Genomic DNA, 23822 nt, shown 5'->3' on the forward strand with positions numbered 1-23822 from the left:
GATTGTATAACTATTGACCTGGTTTGTTTTTTCAAAAAATCTCTTGCCTCTCTAGGAGAATCTGTGGCTGCTGGTCAGGGTGGTGAGTGCATGATCTGGATGACAGACGGGGAGGTTGCGGGAATGGGCCATAAATAATGGTCCTGTCCTTCTTGGTTCTATAAAGAGCGCACAATTGGTTCAGGGCCCTGTCTAGCTAATGTAGACTCTCTAAATAGTCATTTAATCTGGATGTGGAGGTATTGGTGTTGCACTGGGATGGACAAAGTCAGAAGTCACACGACACCAGGTTATTGTCCAACAGGTTTATTTGAAATCACAACCTTTCACAGCATAGCCCCTTCATCTGGTGAAGTAAGAGGGAAGCACGCAGAACACAGAATTTATTGGCAGTGAGATCAAGGGCAGACAGATCAAAAGATCATACAAATGGTGTGAATGGAGTGTTGAATAATAAGTCCCTGCAGATGATCTGAAGCTTTAGACGGTGAGAGTAAAGTGTCAACAGCTGAATAACAAGCAAAGGGATCATCTATAATCCAATTAAATGAGGCAGAGAGATAATTACAACAATTTAAAAATAAGGTGATCCTGGACACAAGCCAAATGACTGGAATAACACGACAAGTATAACCATCTCATGCCAAGGGTCTAACCAAGTTAATAAGTAATCCAAACTAATTGAGGTGGAGAGATCAGAACAATTTATCCAGGTGATGGTGACAAAACAGGACAGTAAGGAAGATTTTACAGAAACAAAACACTGTGGTGGGGTCACGTATAGTGCGACACGAACCTAAGATCACTGTTGAGGCCATCCTCATGGATATGGAACCTGGCTATCAATTTCTGCTCTGCGATTCTGTGTCGCTGTATATCTCGCTGTATATCTTTGCCTACTCGAAGATCAGAAGCTGAATGTCCTTGATTGTTGAAGTGTTCCCCAACTGGGAGGGACCATTCCTGTCTGGCGATTGTTGTATGGTGTTGATTCACCCATTGTCATAGCGTCTGTATGTTCTCACCAGCATACTATGCTTTGGGGCATCCTTGCCTACAGCGTATGAGATAGACAACATTGGCCCAGTTCCGACATGCCACAGCGAAAAACCATAACAACCGCCTCAGAAGACAGACACAGGATACGACTGATGGGGTACCCTTCATCATCCAGTACTTCCCCAGAACAGAGAGACTATGCCATATTCTTCACAGCCTTCAACATGTCATCGATGACAACAAGCATCTCGCCAAGATCATCCCCACACCTCCAATTCTCACCTTCAAACAACTGGCAAACCTTAAACAGACCATCGTTTGCACCAAACTACCCAGCCTTCAGGACAACATTGAGCACAGCACCACACAACCCTGTCACGGCAACCTCTGCAAGACACGCCAGATCATTGACATGGACACCACCATCACACATGGGAACACCACCCAACATGTACATGGCTAATACTCATGTGACTCGGCCAAAGTTGTCTACCTTATACACTGCAGGCAAGAATGCCCCGAGGCATGGTATATTGGTGAGACCATGCAGACGCTACAACAACGGATGAATGGACACCACACAACAATCAACAGAGAGGAATGGTCCCTCCCAGGTGGAGAACACTTCAGCGGTCAAGGACATTCAGCTTCCAATCTACGGGTAAGCATCCTCCAAGACAGCCTTCGAGATACAGAACAACACGGAATCGCAGAGCAGTAACTGACAGCCAGTTTCCAGATTCATGAAGACGGCTGCAACCGTGATTTTGGGTTGATGTTGCATTACGTGTGACCCCACCACAGTGCTCTGTATCTATAAAATCTTCCTTACTATCCTATTTTGTTCCCACCACCTGGATAAATTCTTACAATCTCTCTACCTTAATCAGTTTGTACAGTTTTGGATTACTTATTACCTTGGTTAGGCCCTCGGCATGCAACACTTATAACCATCATGTTATTCCAGTCATAAGTTCTTAAGAAATAGGGGCAGAATTAGGCAATTAAGTCTGCTCTGCCATTTGATCATGGTTCATATGCTCCGCACCCCCATTTTCCTGCCTTCTCTCCATAATCATTCAATTTGATCACTCTAATGAGTTTGTACAGTTTTGAATTACTTATTACCTTGGTTAGACCCTCAACATGCGATACTTATACCCATCATGTTATTCCTGTCGTAAGTCCATAAGATGAGTTAATGTTTCGGGTCTGGTGACCCTTCCTGAGGACCCCAAACATTAACTCTGTTTTTTCCTTCACAGGTGCTGCCAGACCTGCTGAGCTTTTCCAGCAATTTCTGTTTTGTTTCCTGATTTACAGCATCCGCAGTTCTTTCGTTTTTCATAAGTTTATAAGAGGTAGGGGCAGAATTAGGTATTTTGGCCCATCGAGTCTGCTCTGCCATTTGATCAGGGTTCATATGCTCCGCACCCCTATTTTCCCGCCTTCTCCCCATAATCCTTCAACCCATTACCAATTAAAAATCTGTCTAACTCCTCCTTAAATTTACTCACTGTCCCAGCATCCACCGTATGTTGGGGTTGCGAATTCTACAGATTCACAACCCTGTGGGAGAAGTAGTTTCTCCTCTATTCTGTTGTAGATTTGTTACTCCTTATGCTAAGACGTCTCATTCTTGAATGCACCACAAGAGGGAGCTCCACATCTATTTTATCTATACTTTTAATCATCTTGAATATCTCAATTTGACCTCCCTTCATTCTTCTAAATTCCAGACAGTGTAGGCCTAAACTGTTCAATCTCTCTTCAAACAACAAACCCCTCATCTCTGGGGTCAATCTAGTGAACCTCCTCTGAACTGCCTCCAATGCTGCTACATCTTTCCTCAATTAAGGGCACCAAAACTGTGCACAATCTCCAGGTGCGATCTCACCAATGCCTTGTATAGTTGCACTACTACTACTTTATGTTTCTATTCTGTTCCTTTAGCTATAAAAGCCAACATTCCATTTGTTTAAGATAACAAGGTGTAGAGCTGGATGAACACAGCAGGCCAAGCAGCATCAGAGGAGCAGGAAGGCTGACGTTTTGGGCCTAGACCCTTCATCAGAAGGGTCAGCCTTCCTGGTTCTTCTTCAGAAAAAAATCCAAATTCCATTTGCTTTCTTTATTACCTGGTTGTATCTGGTTCCTAGTTTTCAGTGACTCATGAACGAGGGCACCCAGATCCCTCTGCACCGGAGTACCCCGAAGCCTTTCCCCCTTAAGATTGTAGGTTGCTTTCCCATTTTTCTGACCAAAATGCATGAACTCACACTCATCCACATTAAACACCATCTGCCACATTTTGGCCCACTCTCCTAACCTATCTACATCCATTTATGAGGTTCTTATTTCCTTATTGCTATTTACCGTCCTGCCTATTTTTGTGTTGTCCGCAAATTTGGCTGGAAAGCATTCTATCCCTGTATCCAAGTCGTTAATGTAGATTGTAAATAGCTGGGGTCCAAGGACTGAACCCTGTGGCAACCCACTTGTTACTTGTTGCCATCCAGAAAGAAACCCATTTATCCCGACTCTCTGTCTTCTGTCCACCAGCCAGTCACCTATCCAAGCTAACAAATTACTTCTAGTCCCATATCATCCAAACTTGTGAATTAACCTTCTGTGCGGCACCTTATCAAAAGCCTTCCAGAAGTCCAGATATGTTACATCTACAGGATCTCCATTATCCACTTTGCTTGTTACATCTTCGAAGAACTCTTGCAAATTAGTCAAGCAAGATCTGCCCTTCATAAAACCATGCTGACTCTGATGGATGTCGTTTTGACTTTCCAAATGTCCTGGTATTGCTTCCTTGACAGTTGATTCTAACACATTGCCAACAACAGATATCAAGCTAGCTGGTCTGTAATTTCCCACATATTGCCTCGTTTCCTTTTTGAATAAGGGTATTACATTAACCTTTTTCTAATCCACTGGAACCTTTCGCATGTCCTGAGAATTTTGGAATACTGTAACCAATGGGTCCATTACCTCTGCAGCCACTTCCTTTAATACCCTAGGATGTAGGCTATTAGGCCCAGCGGACTTGTCTAACCTCAATCCTAATAGTTTGCTGATTATCTTTTACCTATTCATGTTGATTGTTCCAAGGTCTACCCTTTCTATTGCCTTTGACCTGTCCATTCCAACAGGAATGGTACTATTGTCCTCCAAAGTGAAAACTGAGGCAAAGTATTGATTTCGCATCTCTGCAATTACAGTGTTCCCCACTATTAACCCTCTGGTTTGGTCTTCTAAGGGATCAACATTTACCTTCGCGACTCTCTTCTCTTTTATATACTAATAGAAGCTTTGCTGTCCTTTTTGATATTTTGTGTTTGTTTTCTTTTGTAGTTTATCTTAGCTCTTTGCATTAATTTTTTAGTATCCCTTTGTTTATGTGTGAAAGTCTCCCAATCTTCTAGCCTGTCACTGGCCTTTGCAATATGGTATGCCTTAGTTTTTGACTTTATATTGTCCTTGACCTCCTTGTTTATCCATGGATGATTTTTACCCGCCTTACCATCTTTCTTCCTCACTGGGACATATTTTAGTTGCAAAGGATTGAGTATCTCCTTCAACAACTGCCACTGCTAATCCACTGTTTTACCTTTAAGCCTCCTTGTCCAATCTACTCGGACCAAATGCCTATGTAACCTCCTTTGTTTAATTCCAGAACACTACTGTGGGACTCCAATTTCTCACACCCAACCTGAATTTTGAATTCTATCAATCTACGGTCACTACTCCCCAGAGGATTCTTAATTATAATGTCATCAATTAATCTCTCTTCATTAAACAATACCCAATCCAGAATAGCCTGCTCCCTGGTTGGTTCTCCAACATTCTGCTGCAAGAAACAACCTCTAATATATTCAATGAATTCTGCCTCCAGGCTACCCTTGCCAATTTGGTTCTTCCAATCTATGGGCATGTTAAAATCATTAATCACCATGATTATTGCCGTATCTTTCTTGCAAGCCTCTAATATTTCCTGGGTTTATAAAGTGCCCCGTTGCAGAACTACTGTTTGGGGGCCAATAGATTACACCTACGAAAAACTTCTTCCTTTTGTTATTTCTTATTTCTACCCAGACTGATTCCACATCTTGATCTCCCGTGCTAAGGTCATTTCTCATTACAGCACTGATCCCTTCCTTCACCAGCAAAGCTACACCACTTTGTTTTCCTCTTAGTCGATCTTTCCGAAATGCTGATGAGCCTTCGATATTCAATTCCCAGACCTGGTCTCCTTGTAACCATGTCTCAGTAATCGCTACCCAATCGTCCTCTTTTGTTTCTGTTTGCGCCATTAACTCATGAATTTTGTTTTGAATGCTTCAAGCATTTTGAATCCAAGTTTTTAAATTAGTTCAACTGGTAAATTTCCCCACTCTTATCTAAATCCTTTATTATCTGGTAATCATCCATCACATATCTAACTTGCCCTCTTATCTCCTCCTTTAATTTGGGTTCTCTAATTTCCCCTATAACTGAATCCTCCTCCCCATTTAGTTTAAAGCCCTGTCTACAGACCTAGTTATGTGATTCGCTAGGACTCTGGTCCCAGCCTGGTTCAGGTGAAGACTGTCCCATTGGAACAGGTCCATTCTTCCCCAGTACTGGTGCCAATGTTCCATGGATTCAAACCCATTTCTTTAAGCCAGGTGTTTACCTACTTAGTCTTACTGACACTACCAAATAGCTCTTGGCTTAGATAGTAATCCAGTGATTATTACTTTTTTGGTTCTGCTTTTTAATTTAGCTCCTAGCTGTTCATACTCCTTTAGGAGAACCTCTGCCCTAGTTTTATCTGCGTCGTTGGTACCTATGTGACCATGACAACTGGATCTTTCCCCTCCACTCCAAATTCCTCTGCAGCCCAGATTAGATATCCTGAACCCGAGCACCAAAAAGGCAACACAGTCTTCGGGACTCTTGATCCTGGTTACAGAGAACAGTCATTTGGTTTGTCTCCAGCACCACCTTATTTTTAATTTTTTGTAATTATCTCTCTGCCTCATTTAATCATATTATAGGTCATCCTTTTGCTTGTTATTCAGCTGTTGACACTTTCCTCACACCGTCTAACACTTCAGATCCCCTGCAGGGCTTTATTATTTGACACTCCATTCACACCATTTGTATGACCTTTTGATCTGTCTGCCCTTGATCACTCTGCTGATAAATTCTATTTTCTGTGTGCTTCTCCCTCACTTCATCGGATGAACGGGCTGTGCTATGAAAGTTTGTGACTTCAAATAAACCTGTTGGACTACAACCTGGTTCATGTGACCTTGTTCATTTAATCAGTGCTTGACTCCCAGGATAATCAGTGACATGTCAATCAGTGAAAGATTAATGCATCAGTGTTGTGATATTTGACCCCTCCATTCCATTCTGACAGCACCATTTCCCTTCAAGCTTTAGGATTTGTCAGAATTGATCAGCTCAGTACTATACCTGGTTTCATAACTCGGTAAATCTCTCTGCAACCCGATTGCAGAGTCGGCCAGAAGTAGTAACAGTTGCAGTGAAACACTCTGTCCACCACGTTGTCTTCCAGAGGGATTTGTTCCACACTGCCGTGAAACAGTGTCACCTTCCCTGTCTGAATATCAGGTTGCAACCTCCTGCTGGCTACATGATACATGTACTCGGAGTAATCCAGCCCGTACAGCTTTCCCTTGGGCAGTGTAAGGCGTTTAGCAGCTTCCTGCAAACCGAGCCCTGGTTCAAATCCCACTTCCAGCACCACACTCTCAGGCTGAATGTCACACAGTTTGACAGCATTCACCTCCAACAATCTACTCTTCCTTTCTAAGAACGTTTTCACCATCCAGCCCCAGGGGCCCTGCCTCGGTTTGCCCAGTTGTTTGGTGAGGTGATCAAATAGCATTGCTGGTGCTTACATAGCTCCGAAATGTTCCCCTTCCTGTTGGACAATGTGCAACCTCTTCATTGCAAATGATTGACCATGCAGTGTGATCCCAGCATCAGTTTACAAACAGACTGTGCCAATCGGCTGGAGTGGGTGTGTGTGCATATTAAGCAGCTGTTCTGTAACAGCTGAATGTGCTGAGAAAACAGACTGAGTGCATCTGGAGCACAGCGAAAGGCAGAGTCAGAGGGGGAGATGTTCACAGAGGCTCTGCTCCAGCTCGTGGACCTCTCAGCATCTCTTTCACAGAGTGACACATTGCTCTCACTGCAGCTCACAGCAACAGAACACAGACTGCTTCCCGCACCATAAACAGCCTGATACAAGGCAACAAGCAAAACAAATATCTCCAACATTACCATGTCCTGTGAGAACGGGAAAGAAACAAAATCTTAACCTGGGGAGTGTTACAGAACAATGACATCTGGGAGTACAGGTTCGTAGTTCTTTGAAATTGGAGTTACAAATAGACAGGGTGGTGAAGAAAGCTTTGGGCATGCTTGCTTTCATTGGTCAGAGCATTGAGTACAAGAGTTAGGACATCCTGTTGCATCTGTACAAGACATTAGTGAGGCCACATTTGGAATATTGGTGCAGTTCCAGTTGCCCATCCATAGAAAGGATACTATTAAATTAGAAAGAGTACAGAAAAGATTTACTGGAATTCTTCCTGGACTGGAAGTTTTGAATAATGGGAGGTTGGATAGGCTGGGACCTTTTTCCCAGGAGTGTAGCAGACTGAGAGGTGACCTGATAGAGGTCTATAAAATCATAAGCAGCATAGATAAGGTGGAGAGCCAACCGCTTTTCCGCACGGTCAGAGAGTATAAAATTAGAGGGCACAGATTTAAAGTGAGGGGATACATACTAAAGGGTCCAGAGTGGGAATTTTTTCACTCACCAGGTGGTGAGTGTCTAGAATGGGCTGCCAGCGGTAGTGGTTGAAAAGAGTACAATTTTGTCATTGAAGAAACATTGAGACAGGTACATGGATCGGATAGGTATGGAGAGATGTTGACCAAAAACAGGCAAATGGGACCAGTTTAATCGTGAAAACTGGGCATCATGGGCAAGTTGCGTCAAAAGACCTCTTTTAATGTTGTGGATCTCTATGACTCTATATTGCAGAGGGAGGTCACAGCCTATTTTTTTTTATTCTCTCATGGGATGTGGGTGTCGTTGGCTGGCCAAAATTTATTGCTGACTCCTTGCTGCCCTTGAACTGGGTGCAGTTCAGAGGGCAGTTGAGGTTCAACCACATTGTTGTGCCTCTGGAATCACATAAAAGCCAGACAGGATAGGGACGGCATATTTCCATCCCTGAATGATATCAGTGAGCTAGATGGAGTTTTCCACCAAGCAACATGGTTTCATTGTCATCCGTAGAATCATAATTCCAGATGTTTTTATTGAATTAAAATTGCAACATCTGCTTTGGCAGGATTCGAAATCTCATTCGAGAACATTAGCTGAGTTTCTGGATTAATAGTCAAGTGATAATACCACTGGGGCATCGCCTCCTCAAACAGGTAGGAGGGCACTCAGAAGTATATAGTAGAATCATTGAGTGAAATACAGGAGGCAGCCACTCGACCCATTGTATCTGTTCTGACTCTCTGAAGGACCAATTCACCTAGTGCCTTTCACTTGTTGCTCTGCTAATTTCAGATCTTGATGTAATTTCCCTTTTGACGACTCCATTGGCCCTGTTCCATCCCTACACCCGGGCAATACCTTCCAGATACTGACCATTCACTGAGGATAAAGTTTCTCTTCGTGTCACCATCGTTTCTTTCACAGATTGCTTTCAATCTGGGTCCTCAGGGCCTTGATCCCTCCGGCAATGACAGCCGTTTCATCCCGTGCACTCTGTCCAAACACTATTATTTTGAACTTTTCTATCAAATCTCTGCTCAACATTCTCCTCACCAAGAAGACCAGTTTCAACCTCTTCAACCTACCCACAGAACGGAAATTCGTCATCCTGGGAAAAAATCAAGAATGAGAGTGCACCGAAAATCCATCAACCTAAACACTCCTTCCACAGGCTGCTGAGGTCACAGCTCATGAGTTTCTCTCACATAAATATAAAGCTGGACATCAGGCAGTTACTACTCTTTTACGACCAAAGACACAGCAGCAAGAGCACACCATTCAGCCCATTGAGTTTACTCTCCCATACAATGAGATCATGGTTGATCTGATAATCCTCAACTCCAGTTTCCTGCCATTTGCCCAACTCCTTGATTTCCTTACTAATCAAAAACCTGTCTGAATATACACAGATTCACAACCCTCTGAAAGACTAGAAATAATCATTAATCCTGCTCACCAATAAGCTTCATTCCTGGTGCTTGCATCAAGCTGTGGTTCTTGATGTCACTCCACAGCTGGTCTCCCTGCAATAGATGTGCAAGTCTCCAGCAATAGACTGAAAAATCCACAGAATACACACTTTGACAGTCACAGGCAAAATGGACTGTGTGTTGTTCTGAACTGGATTCACGAATGGCAGGTTTCAGTTACCTCTTGAAATGAAGAAGACATGTCATGTACAGGACATTGCTGAAGTTGAGAGAGGAGAACTGCCCTCCGAAGACCATCAAAACATGAGGAGACCATCTCCCATTCTTACTCACTGCTCTTCTAGCAGCTTGGCCTGCTCTGTGTGCCCCCTCCTCATTTTTACACTCATGCTCAATCTTAAAGGGAAGATCTGCTGGGCCAATAACCCTGTCAAGAAGTCAGCTCATTAAACAAGAGCCGAAAACATCAGTGAAACTAAATACTGCAGCAACAGCCAAAATACCTCCTATAAACTACTGAATTTTTAAACAAGTGTCACTCCAAAAGCAAATACACCTGCAGTGAGAATGAACAATCCAGCAGAATAGTGCTGGTGGATATCTTTTATGCTGTTTGACATTGTGTTCAGTTATGCAAGGTTAAGAGAAAGCATAGACTGGATCTTTGCTCCCTGAAAATTGCAGCATTAGTGTCAAGACAGCATTGCACACTAATTGATCTGCCCACTCTGCCTGCTGCTGATACACAAGTGGCATGTGCACAAATCTCTTTAGCCAATTGTCATCTGCTGCACACCCAATCAGAGGTTGGTGCGTATATTATAAATGCTAGTGTTGCATGTTGGGTGTTATGCCTTCACCACAGGCAAGGTTGTCCATTTGTCAGAACTGGAATTCGGCTTTATTGTCACATGTAGTCAAGAACAGAAGTACAGGAACAAGGTGAAAAGTGTGCCTATTGACGATTCTTGGTGCCATCTTAGATACAAAGGTACAAAGTGAAAAAGAAAGAAATATGTTAAAAGTTCAGCATTACTGACATTCTTTAGCCATGGGCATGCAGACACTCCACACTGGGCTCTCCCCACACCCTCCTCTGTGCTGGGTCCAATCTCCTCCACACTGCCATCTCGCTGCCAACTGCCAGAGTCCCTCTCACCAGCTGCCTCACTGCCAACTGCTCTAGGCCTCGACGATGTCTCAAAGCTGCTAAGTGCTAGATTTCTGCCCAGCTCATCAGCCACCTCGTCACCAAGCACCAAGGTCTCACTCCAATGCCTCCATGTCAATTAAGTTAAAACAAAACCCAAAAAGAGAAGAAAAATTAAAAGAAGAAAAACAAAAGAAAAACAGGCTATTTTTACAGTTTCAGGCAAGACACTACAAATTGTGATTTATTTGTTCATGCACCCACTTGTTTTATCACAAGATTAATTTATCAAGGATCCCTTCCCTTATAGATATCATTCACCCAGAGCCTAAAATTTGCAGATTGAGATTCTGTCTTCCTGACTCTATAACTTTGGTTGAATTGTAGCAGTCACGTTTCAGAGGGCATCCTTTGTTTGTCCTACTTCCTTTCATTTGGCTGCGAGCTGCCTGCCTCTAGCACTCAGACTAGAGAGTCTTTACCCATAACGTAGGGGTAATTACAGAATAGTGCTTCAACTATAACCTTCACAGCCCACTCACACTCAAACTCAGGCTGGTATACACTAGAATGTTCACTCCCATCATCACACTGGCTTTTTAATCCCTGTCCTTGTGTTTCCTTCAAAAGGAAAAGCATGTGTCTGCAGTTTGGGGCAGAATTTGCAGAGGATTGGCTTGCTTTTGAGCAGGGGATCATCGGCCCTTCATTATCTTTGTAGTCTCCTAAGATCATGGTCCAGTTTGTTTTGATTTGCATTTCCCCACCTTTTGAAGGCCTGTGGTTTGAAGTTCCCTTTGCATCCATAGATATGATGTTCCAAGGTTTGGCATCTCTCTCTATCCAGAGAAACACTTATTTTAAATCTGTAGCCATTTTTGGCTGTATCAATCCTCTGCTAAGAAACATGTTTTGGAATGTAGATCCCAGTGTGTTTAAAGTCCTGATTTTTCACAGTGATCCAGGACATGAACCCACAAGATAACAAGGATAATTTTCAGAGATAGTAGGAACTGCAGATGCTGGAGAATCCGAGACAACAAGGTGCAGGGCTGGGTGAACACAGCAGGCCAAGCAGCATCATAGGAGCAGAAAGGCTGACGTTTCGGGCCTGGACCCTTCATCAGAAAAGGGGGAGGGGAAGGGGGTTCTGAAATAAATAGGGAGAGAGTGGGAGGCGGATAGAAGATGGATAGAGGAGAGGATAGGTGGAGAGGAAACAAACAGGTCGAAGAGGTGGGGATGGGGCCAGTAAAGGTGAGTGTAGGTGGGGAGTTAGGGAGGGGATAGGTCAGTCCAGGGAGGACGGACAGGTCAAGGGGGCAGGATGAGGTTAGTCGGTAGGAGATGGGGGTGCGGCTTGAGGTGGGAGGAGGGGATAGGTGGGAGGAAGAACAGGTTAGGGAGGCGGGGACGAGCTGGACTGGTTTTGGGATGCGGTAGGGGGAGGGGAGATTTTGAAGCTTGTGAAATCCACATTGATACCATTGGGCTGCAGGGTTCCCAAGCGGAATATGAGTTGCTGTTCCTGCAACCTTCGGGTGGCATCGTTGTGGCACTGCAGGAGGCCCAGGATGGACATGTCGTCTGAGGAATGGGAGGGGGAGTTGAAATGGTTCACGACTGGGAGGTGCAGTTGTTTATTGCGAACCGAGCGTAGGTGTTCTGCAAAGCGGTCCCCGAGCCTCCGCTTGGTTTCCCTGATGTAGAGGTAGCCACACCGGGTACAGCGGATGCAGTATACCACATTGGCAGATGTGCAGGTGAACATCTGCTTGATGTGGAAAGTCTTCTTGGGGCCTGGGATGGGGGTGAGGGAGGAGGTATGGGGGCAGGTGTAGCACTTCCTGCGGTTGCAGGGAAAAGTGCCGGGTGTGGTGGAGCTGGAGGGGAGTGTGGAGCGGATAAGGGAGTCATGGAGAGAGTGGTCCCTCCGGAAAGCAGATAAGGGTGGGGAGGGAAAGATGTCTTTGGTGGTGGGGTCGGATTGCAGATGGCGGAAGTGTCGGAGGATGATGCGTTGGATCCGGAGGTTGGTGGGATGGTACGTGAGGACGAGGGGGATTCTTTTTTGGTTCTTATTGCGTGGACGGGGTGTGAGGGATGAGTTGCAGGAGATGTGGGAGACACGGTTGAGGGCGTTCTCGACCACTGAGGGGGGGAAGTTACGGTCCTTGAAAAACGAGGACAACTGAGATGTACAGGAGTGGAATGCCTCATCCTGGGAGCAGATGCGGCGGAGGCGAAGGAATTGGGAATAGGGGATAGCATTTTTGCAGGAAGGTGGGTGGGAGGAGGAGTATTCTAGGTAGCTGTGGGAGTCGGTGGGCTTGAAATGAATATCGGTTTCTAGGTGGTTGCCCGATATGGAGACAGAGAGGTCCAGGAAGGGGAGAGAGGTGTTAGAGATGGTCCAGGTAAACTTAAGGTTGGGGTGGAAGGTGTTAGTGAAGTGTATGAACTGTTCGAGCTCCTCGTGGGAGCACGAGGCGGCGCCGATACAGTCATCAATGTAACGGAGGAAGAGGTGGGGTTTAGGGCCGGTGTAGGTACGGAAGAGGGATTGTTCCACGTAACCTACAAAGAGGCAGGTGTAGCTTGGGCCCATGCGGGTACCCATGGCCACCCCCTTTGTCTGTAGGAAGTGGGAGGAATTGAAAGAGAAGTTGTTGAGGGTGAGGACGAGTTCGGCTGAGCAGATGAGGGTGTCAGTGGAGGGGGACTGGTTGGGCCTGCGGGACAGGAAGAAGCAGAGGGCCTTTAGGCCATCTGCATGGGGAATGCAGGTGTAGAGGGACTGGACGTCCATGGTAAAGATGAGGTGTTGGGGACCGGGGAATTGGAAGTTCTGGAGGAGGTGGAGGGCGTGGGTGGTGTCACGGACATAGGTAGGGAGTTCCTGGACCAAAGGGGAGAAAATGGAGTCCAGATAGTTGGAGATCAGTTCGGTGGGGCAGGAGCAGGCGGAGACAATGGGTCGACCAGGGCATTCAGGTTTGTGGATTTTGGGAAGGAGATAGAAGCGGGCAGTGCGAGGTTGGGGAACGATGAGGTTGGAGGCCGTGGGTGGGAGGTCACCTGAGGTGATGAGATTGTGGATGGTTTGGGAGATGATGGTTCGGTGCTCAGGGGTGGGGTCATGATCAAGGGGGCGGTAGGAGGAGGTGTCGGAGAGTTGGCGTCCGGCCTCGGCGATGTAGAGGTCAGTGCGCCATACTACAACTGCGCCTCCCTTGTCTGCGGGTTTTATGGTGAGGTTGGGATTAGAGCGGAGGGAGCGGAGGGCTGCACGTTCTGCGGGGGAGAGGTTGGAGTGGGTGAGAGGGGTGGAGGCGATTGATGTCTCGACGGCAGTTGGAGATGAAGAGGTCGAGGGAGGGTAGGAGGCCTCGGGGTGGTGTCCAGGAGGAGGGGGTGTGTTGGAAGCGGGAGAAGGGGTCAGTAGAGGGAGGCTAATTTTCAGACCAGACTTGCAGTCGCACAATAAATGGTTTCATTGCTGGATAGAACGGAGTCAGGAGAGACAGGAAAAGGCAAGGCAAGAGGAGAGTATTTAAATTCATTAATTTCAACTGTTACAACTCAAATTGCAATCAAGTGTATTGGGTTGAAATCTCCACACAATAACGGTTAAACTTTTATAGATTCTGTAGACAACTGGGGTGTATGTGAAGCACCATTTTGAGCAGCATAACCCTGGTGTGAAGTACGCATGTCAGTCAGGGTGAGAGACAGAAATTTCAAGGATACTGCGGAAGAACATTACCAAGAAGCAGTTTGTGTGTTACAGGTTGCTGTACGAGTGTTTTGAACTGCAAAGTGACGCCGGCAGCATGGGTTCAATTCCAGTACCAGCTGAGGTCACTACGAAGGCCCCATCTTCTCAAACTCACCTTTGCCTGAGGTATAATGACTGTCACCTTAAAGTCACCAACAGTCACCTCTCTCCAATGGCACAACAGACTGTGGTCATCTGGGACAATGACAACTTTTACTTTCAGTGTTACTGGCTTCAGTATAGTTTTCCTTTGCTTTGTGCACGGACACCAATGTGATCAATACAAGAACATTTCAGGGACAGGCGAAGCAGATGACACCCTTAAGCCTGCTCCTCCATTTAATGAGATGACATTAGACCAAAACTGTACCGAATACTTCAGGTCAGTCTGACTGAAATTCTGAAGAATTGTAGCAAGGTCCCTGTCGTAACTTCAAAGCTTGGCTCTGCCGGTTAACATAAAACACAATGATTCAATATAACTAATAACACTTATTTAGTGTACATTACACAGTCCTTATATGTCTCGCTCTGCAATTCAACTCCAGGGCAAATTCCCACATGCCTCCTGCAGATTCTTCACTCTGTCACTGAGCGGCCTGGCAGATCGTATGACTCCTCTTTCAAAGCTTGTCCTTAAACAGCAAACTGCCAAAGCCCCCTTTCTGACGTTCTGCAAACCTTGCAATGAGGGCAAACAAATTACTTGCTGTACCTACATGTTGACTTCCTGTGTTTCATGTAAAAGGACACGTAAATCCTTCTCAACTCCAATGTTTCATACATCAATAACAGTGAGGATTGTAATATATGACTCACAAGGTCAAAGATCAACAACAATAACATTAACCAGGCTTTCTATAAATTGCCACAAACCCAGGGATGTACTCTGTGACTGGTTCAGCTTCACCTTTTTACCAATCATTAGTATTTTGCTACACAACTTTAATTCATAGTCCATGCTCTCCAGCACTGCCATGGAAGCCAGAAGCTGCTGCATGTGATCACTGGCTCTTTCAACTCTAAAGAGTTGAAGAGAGGTACGCAGCTGGAAAATAGGAGAACACTGATCAAATATTTCCGCATCAGCAATACTAAGTACAGTTCACAGATAACTTACTGTTTTTTCTTCCATACAGTATGTTGTACTTGGCTGCATTCAATGTAATTTCCTGCTGTTTTTCTAAGTTCTCAGCTGTGCCCTCAATGCCCATTCCACTGCCCAAAACAGTTGAGTATCATTTGCAAATGACAACACAGTGCACTGAATTTCTGAATTCAGGTGACTTATGGAGGTTACAAACCATATGAGTCTGAGGTATCCCAATCGGCTAATCCAATGTCATCATAGGCGATAATGCACGCTGAAGATCTCTTGTTGTCTTTTGGCTTTTAATACAAGTTGGTTAGCTCAGTCAGCTGGACAGTTGGTTGCAATGCAGTGACACCAACAGCATGGCTTCAACTGCTGCACTCTCTGAGGTTATCACGAGCGACTCTCCTTCTCAACCTCTTCCCTTGCCTGAGGTGTGGTGACCGTCAGCTTAAAACACTGCCAGTCAACTCTCACTAATGAGAGAGAAACCCTGAAGTCTAGTGAAATTATGGTGATCTTACCTTACCTTGCAGTTGGTTTCTTCTGAATTCATATGATTTCAACATCATTATTGAGTAACAAGAGCCACTTTAACTTGTCCTACATCTTCCATCATGAGGAACAATAGGCACAAAAAGGATCAGTGAATTTTCTGCCCTAGCCTCTGTAATTTTTACAGTGGCCTATAGCTGAAGTGACCGCTGATTGTGGGTGGCAGGCCTTTTAAACTTCCAACTCAAACCCTGATTATCATCCTCAAAGAAATGGTGGAATTCAATCAAATAACATATGTGGTGATGCACTTGGGCAGCACAAACAAGGCAAGGGAAAACATAATAAATGGTTCGATCCTGGAAAACACTGAGGATCAGAAGGTCCTTGGTGTGCATGCACACTGGTCCCTTAAAGGGAGCAGGACAGGTCAATAAACTGGTTAACAAGGCAGATGGGATACCTGCTTTCTTAAGTCGAAGCATAGAGTTTAAGAGCAGGGAGGTTATGTTGGTACTGTGTAAAAGGTTGGTTACGCCATGGCTGGAGTACTGTTTGCAGTTCTGCAATTCACGTTGTGGGAGGGATGCAATTGTACTGGAGAGTGCAGAGGACTTTTACCTGGACATTGCCTGTGCTGGACAGTTTCAATTATGAAGAGAGATTGCACAGACTGCAGGTGTTTTCCTTGGAGCAGAGGAGACTGAGGGGGAACATAATTGAAATGTACAAAATTTTAAGGGGCACAGACAGGGTAAACAGGAAGGCACGTTTCCCCCAGTGGAGGGATTAATGATCAGTGGGCATTGGTTTGAGTTAAGGGGCGGGAAGTTTAGGGAAGATGTGAAGAAATCTTTTCTTCACCCAGGGTGTGGTGGGAATCTGGAACTCACTGCCTGTAAGGGTGATAGAAGCAGAAACCCTCATAACGCTGAAGAAATATTTAGATGTTCACTTGTGATGCCAAAGCATACAAGGCGATGGGCCGAGTGCTGGATATTCAGATTAGAATAGTTGTATAGAGCTGGAGGAACACGGTGCTCCACACTGTGTTATCTCTGACTCCAGCATCTGCAGTTCTTGCTTTCTCTTAGAATACTTGTGGTTGTTTTTGACTGGAGCAGACTTGATAGGCCAAAGGGTCCTTTTCTGTGCTGTAACCTCTATGGCTGGGCAGGGATTCATTTGAGTACGGTCAGAGGGTTGGGGGGAAATTGCAGTAGTGACAGTGTCGGGTAATAGTAACAGAGACAGTACATGGCAGTAACTAAAGTGGCAATAATGTGAGATGTGTAATTGGGTTGGGAACAGTGCAAAGGAGGGGTAATTGAAGTGGGGACAGTGCAGTGGGCTACTGGAGTGTGGACAGTGTGGGGGAAGATGTTAGTTAGGATGGGGACTTCAAAGGGGATGAGAATAATTGGAGGGGAGACAGGGCATGGAAGGGAATAATGAAATGGGGACAGTGCAGGGGAGGGAATAATTGCAATGCAGACAGGGTATGGCAGGGAGTAATGAAGAGGAGACAATGCAGGAGAGGGGGTAATTGGAGTGGGAACAGTGCAGGGAAGTGGGTTATTGGGGTGGGTACAGTACAGAGGACTGATATTGGAGTGGGAATGGTGCAGGACAGGGGCTAACTGTAGATAGGACAGTGCACAGGAGTGGTAATTGGAGCGGGGACAGTGCCGGAGAGACGTAATTGGAGTGCGGACAGTGCAGGGTACAGAGTTAATGGACTGGGGACAGTGCAGGAAAGGGGGTAATTAGATTGAGGACAGGGCAGGGAGGCAGTAACTGGAGAGATGACAGTGCAGGGAAATGGATAAATGAAGTGGGGACAGTGCAGTTGAGGGGTAATTAGAGTGGGGCAATGCAATGGAGAGAATAACTGGGGCAGGGACAAGGCAAGGGAGGGGGTAATTGATGCAGTAAATGTCGGGGGGGTGGAGGGGAGGGAATGCTGACAATGCAGAAGAGAGGCTAACTGAAATGGAGACAGTACAAAGAGGGGGTAATTTGAGGAGGACAGTGCAGAGAAGGGATACTCCAGAGTGGGGGTGGGCCAATGCTAGCATGAGGTAGAGTACCACACATGCATGCACACAAATAATACAGCATAAAAAACCAAAGGAGCAGCAGCTACTTTTAATCAAGATAGCGCTGCCATTCATACTCACATGGTCAAAGCACGAGAGCATGCACAACAATTATCAATATTCTGATTATAAAAGTTTAAATACTTCAGAATGCAACAGTGAGTTCGCCAGCTATTCCATTTCAGTTAGTATTTTAATCATTCAAATGCAAATACAATTCTTTGAGAGAATTTCTGCGTAGTGCGTACTGGTTCAGGGTTTTCAAAGCAGGTTGGTTTTGTAGCTAGGAAGTCTGAGGATGTGCGAGGTTATACACAATCAGGCTATCACAGGTGATCAACCTGTGGGAAACTGTACATCGCAAGTCACTTTGGTTCATAGACATTGAGCACATGTTGGAATTAGCTCACTGACACACAAAGGAAGGAAAGAGGTATCCAGATACTTTGCACTAGAACATGTAAACAAAACACCATGAAGAGAAATAAAAGTACAGGAAGAGGAGCATGTTACAATGAACCCAAAAGCAAGAATAGGCCATTAACATGGTTGCTCCTCTATCTCAACACCATACTCCAGTTCTCTCCCCATACCCTTGACATTTTTAGCCTTTAGAAATCTATTTATTTCTTAAAATATATTTAGTGTCTTTGCCTCCACAGCCTTCTGAAGTACAGAACTCCATATGTGCACCACTGAAGATATTTCTTCTCATTTTAGTCCAAAATAGCCTACAGAATATCCTGAGACTGTGACCTTCTGTTCAGCACTGACAAGCCAGGAGAAATAAATTTCTGAATGTCTGTCTAGCTGTCTTCCTCCCTGTCAGAATTTTACAGTCAATCCAATCACTTCTCATACGACCTGAAACCTGCCATCTCAAGAATCAATCTGGTGAACCTTCATTGCTCTATATGGCAAGTACATGTTTTCTTAGATAAGGAGACCAAAACAGCACACATTACTGCAGCTACTGTCTCACCAAATTCCTTTACAGTACCAGTAAGACTTTAGTGTTGTCAGCAAAGCAGTAGTTAGCATTGATTAATAAATTTACTAAAATCTACAATAAAAGTAATTATCATATAAAAATAAGTGTAAACTTTATTAGACACGGCCTAAAAATCAACAAAGCTTTTGACTTGACAGAGCTGTACAAAATGATCAGAGGTATAGACAGGTTGGACAGCCAGAGACTTTTTCCTAGGGTGGAGGTAGCTATTACGAGGGGGCATAGTTTTAAAGCGAGTGGAGGTAGATACAGGGGAGACATCAGAGGTAGGTTCTTTACTCAGAGAATGGTTGGGGCGTGGAATGCATTGCCAGAGAGGGTAGTGGAGTCGGCCACATTAGGGGCATTTAAGCCGCTATTAGATAGGCATATGGATGATAGTATAAGGTAGGGGTGGAGGTTAGATAGACCTTAGGATTAGGGTAAAAGTTCGGCACAACATTGTGGGCCGAAGGGCCTGTACTGTGCTGTACTGTTCTATGTTCTAAAGCAACAGATTCATCATTATGAGACAACCTTCCTGAGCACAGGACACAGCGATCACGATTGTACATTCATGCTCTTTCTAGAAACCATGCTGGTTGAGAGCATTCCATGATTTTCACAGCCTCTCTAGGTGAAGCTCACCATTCCTTATCTTTTCTTATTGCTGTTCTTGCTGATACGTGATTGTCAAAATTTCACCCCATTCGAATCCCTTATGGCCCAGCCTATGTGGTCACCAGCTCCTCCTCTGCCTCTGAGGAGATCGTCTGTACTCTCTCATAGAATACATCAGCAAGGCTGTATCCTGCACCTTTCACCAACTCAGACACTTGTCAACTTAGTGGATATGTTACTGCCACATCTCTGCAGTTGGCAGAGATTGTTGACACTTCAGAGAACTATTGGAGACAAGGCACTTATTCAGCCCCAGTCAAAAGAGGACCTCATGGTGTAAACCATCATTAATCCATGAAAATGCACGGACAGGAGCAACAGACAGGTCTGCTGGAGAAACTTTTGAGACTGGGTTGAAGGCTGTCAGAGTCCACCAACATAACTGTATCATATTGGTCCCATCATGCCTGCATCTTGTTGACTCCATGGAAAGCCAAGTCCAGCAGAGAGCTCAGAGGCTTTGGGAGATGCACACAGACTTGCACACCATCAATTCAGCCACATGGTGCTGAGCATCAACAGTAAGGCAATGGGGAATGAGACGACTTGACCTCACTCTAGTGACCCCTTCCTCTTAAGGAGACAGAGTTCGACCAACAGGCACACAGACAGAGGATTAACTACATACAGCCGCCCACCACACTGCTTCACAACCCACTCCAAAGTCTCCTCTAATGACACTACAGGAGTACGGAGCCCCTCCTCCTCCATCCTGCCTGTGACCCCCAATCTTGTGGAAGCTGAAGCTAAGAAGGGTGAGTCTGCATCTGGGCAGGACACTCAGCACATCTTGCCTTTCTGGCCACAAACTCCTCAGGAAGTTCCAAAACCTCAAGGACAACATGATCTACAGTAGGACAGGCTTCCTCCATCTGAGCTGTGAACTCCAGAACTTCACCTTGACATAGGGGGAAAAAAAAACGTTCTGAGGGGCCTTAGATTGCATGGATGACACTTGTAAATTGAATCTCACATTTGTAATTATTTTGACCCTTTAAATCATCATCTGTCTGATCGGCTGTTATTTTAGATACAGCTGCAAGAATGAAGCTACAGTGGCTTCCGTTCCTTACCACCTTATGATGATCGAACCCTGTCTAAAGCAGTGCTACTCTTTCCTGAATGACAATTTACGTAACATGTTGTCACTGTTCAATATTGGAGCATTAGAAGTTGTAAAGACTTCAAACAAATGTGAACATTTTAACTTTTACTAAACAACAGGAAAAGTAAGAAAGAAAAAAAGCAGCATTTGCTTTTGAGAGTAAACTCGAGCTGCTTTTGGGGCAACAACTAATTTCAAGTCAATGAATTATATCTTCATTCAACTCAGATCTATTGGAAGCCGGAATCAATTAAGTTCTATCTGGGTTGTTGCTGCAACACTCTATCACGATGAAGATGATATCATAGTGAAGATATGTTCCTCCCATTTCATGTCCTTATCTTCCTCCTTGAAATTCTATTACTGCTCTCAAAGCTTTTTCAGCATTTGTCACTCCATCTTTTTGCCTTCTCTAGTCGTGCAGAGCAAAGGATGCAAAGTCTATATGGCACACTCGCTCCTAGGTATACTACAAAGCCTATGCCAGGGCGATCCAAATATCAGACCCTCATCTTCAGAAGATTATCATCTTCACACGGTGGAGCAGCCTGACCCTGGTGAAAGTATGAGCTGTAGTGTATCTACGCTGAGTCTCAATCATGGGGTTGTTTAATGACCATCAGCCATGATCAGAGAGAATAGCTACTGCCTCCTAGCAGCCACTCTTGTAAGGAATGGACCTCTCTGGCCCTTGAAAAGAAGCAAGAACCTGAGCGATATCAAGGAAATAGGCAACTTCCAGCATACCTAATGCAGACCTCTAAGATGTGGTACTGATGATCATAGATGACATGGAACCTTCACCGATTAATGAATTCAGATGCATTAAGATATGGTGCTCTCTCTCTGGCTGCAGCATTGATTTCATCACAGGGAGACATAACAAAACAGTGTGATCTTACAAAAACTGCATCAGTAACAGTCATGATCCATTTGTGGGTTGAGGTATCAACTGGAGGCAGCCAATTACACAAAATTAAGCATTGCTGTTACATTGATGACTACTGGAATCAAATGGACACCTATCCCTTCAAGTCACACCTGTCACAAGTCTTGCTCCAATAAATGACATATTCCTGTAACAGTGTCCCAAGACATCTGCATTTGGTGGCAGCACTGTACTTTGCTCATCTGCAGGAAATGGCAGTGAGGTTTGTACAGTATCGGCTTTCAGGACCTCCTTTGTAGCCTCAAGAGCCTCCTGAGGAGGCTTCTGCTATGACTTCTGTTATGCTGCTGCTGGAGTTTGCTGCTGATCTGGGGGTGGCTGTCGCTTTTGGATCTCCTCAATTTCTCCTTGTCTCGGTTGAACAGCAGCCACAGCTCTGAGGGTCCATTGGGAATGGTTCCAATGACCCTGTGTGGGAATCAAACAGCTCCTCATATTGTAACTAGGCATCAATCACAACTAGACATGAATGCGATTTTACTATAGGCCTTGATACATTAGGACATGGAAGCCACCATCTAGGAGGGCTAAAGGGTGCCTCTACATGGACTTCCTACATATTAGACCTTATCTAGATGTGTGCAGCACAAGTCATGTCATGTAAATACACTAAATTCATGCGGACAGATTATTGAAACTTTGCTCTCTCGACCATGATGTCAATATCACCCAAAAAATGCAGCATTTCATATAAGAGCATGTTCTGACATATGTACAGTGTAACCTAAGAGAAAAGTAGCTCCACACCCTTGTCTACCCTGAGACGTTATGGAATGTGTTTGGGCTGCGAAGACACTTTAAAGGTCACCTGTGATCACTCTGTGTTCCACTCACATTAATTTGGATTATAGCTATCCTAGATCTGGTCCTGTGTAATGAGACAGGAATAATTAATGACCTCATAGTTAGGGATCGCCTTGGAAGGAGCGATCACAGTATGGTTGAATTTAGAATACAGATGGAGAGTGTGAAGATAAAATCCAATGCCAGGGTCCTGTGCTTGAACAAGGGGAACTACAATAGAATGAGGGAGGACTTGACTAAAGTAGACTGGAAACAAAGATTTTATGGTGGGACAGTTGACGAGCAGTGGGGGACTTTCAAAGCAATTTTTCAAAGTGCTCAGCAAAAGTATATTCCAGTGAAAAGGAAGGTCTGTAAGAAAAGGGGTAATCTGCCATGGGTGTCTAAAGAAATAAGGGAGACTATCAAATTGAAAGAGAAGGCATACAAAGTGGCCAAAAACAGCATGAAACTAGAAGTTTGGGAAAACTTTAAAGGTCAACAGAAAGTCACAAAAAGAGCTATAAAGAAAAGTAAGATAGAACATGAAAAAAAACTAGCACAGAATATAAAGACAAATAGCAAAAGTTTCTATAAATATATAAAACGAAAAAGAGTGGCTAAAGTAAACACTGGCCCTTTAGAGGATGAAAAGGGGTATTTAGTTATGGGATATGATGAAATGGCCGAGGCATTGAATAGGTATTTTGTATCTGTCTTCACAGTGGAGGACACTAATAACATGCCAGTAATTGACAAAGAGATGAAGGTAGGTGAGGACCTGGAAACAATCATTATTACGGAAGAGGTAGTGTTGGGCAAGCTAACGGAGCTAAGGATTGATAAGTCTCCTGGCCCTGATGGAATGCATCCCAGGGTACTAAAAAAGATGGCGGGAGAAATAGCAGGTGCGCTGGCGGTAATTTTCCAAAATTCACTGGACTCTGGGGCAGTCCCAGCAGATTGGAAAACAGCAAATGTGACGCCACTGTTTAAAAAGGGAAGTAGACAAAAGATGGGGAATTATAGACTGGTTAGCTTAACTTCTGTAGTGGGGAAGATGCTTGAGTCTATTATCAAGGAAGAAAATAGCAACGCATCTTGATAGAAATTGTCCCGTTGGGCAGATGCAGCATAGGTTCATGAAGGGCAGGTCATGCTTGACAAATCTTTTGGAATTCTATGAAGACATTACGAGCGAGGTGGACAATGGGGACCCAGTGGATGTGGTGTACCTAGATTCCCAAAAGGTCTATTTGCATGATTTATTCATCTGCTTTAGTTCAAATACTCCATGCATTCAGGCACAAAGCCTGAAGGCTTGTCTTTTTAACATTCCTTGTCATTCCTAATACATTTTTATTGTGGCTGCGTTTGATTCTGGCCGTGGATTCCTCTGCCCATCACTTCTCTTATTCCTTTTCTGTCTTTTGTTCTTGTCCT

At 44.6% G+C, this 23822-nt stretch overlaps 1 protein-coding gene across 1 annotated transcript in view; it reads right to left on the minus strand.

Annotated features, from left to right (window-relative positions):
- Window positions 1-6907, minus strand: part of zgc:194242 (uncharacterized protein LOC100005854 homolog) — a 10245-nt gene extending 3338 nt beyond the window's left edge. Inside the window, exon 1 of the mRNA XM_048611853.1 lies at window positions 6467-6907. Coding sequence (XP_048467810.1) covers window positions 6467-6907 — 441 coding nt within the window. The remainder of the gene's footprint in view (window positions 1-6466) is intronic.
- Window positions 6908-23822: the final 16915 nt, after the last annotated feature.

This window comes from Rhincodon typus, chromosome 25, assembly GCF_021869965.1.
Source record: "Rhincodon typus isolate 14 chromosome 25, sRhiTyp1.1, whole genome shotgun sequence".
NCBI classification, from domain to species: Eukaryota; Metazoa; Chordata; class Chondrichthyes; order Orectolobiformes; family Rhincodontidae; genus Rhincodon; species Rhincodon typus.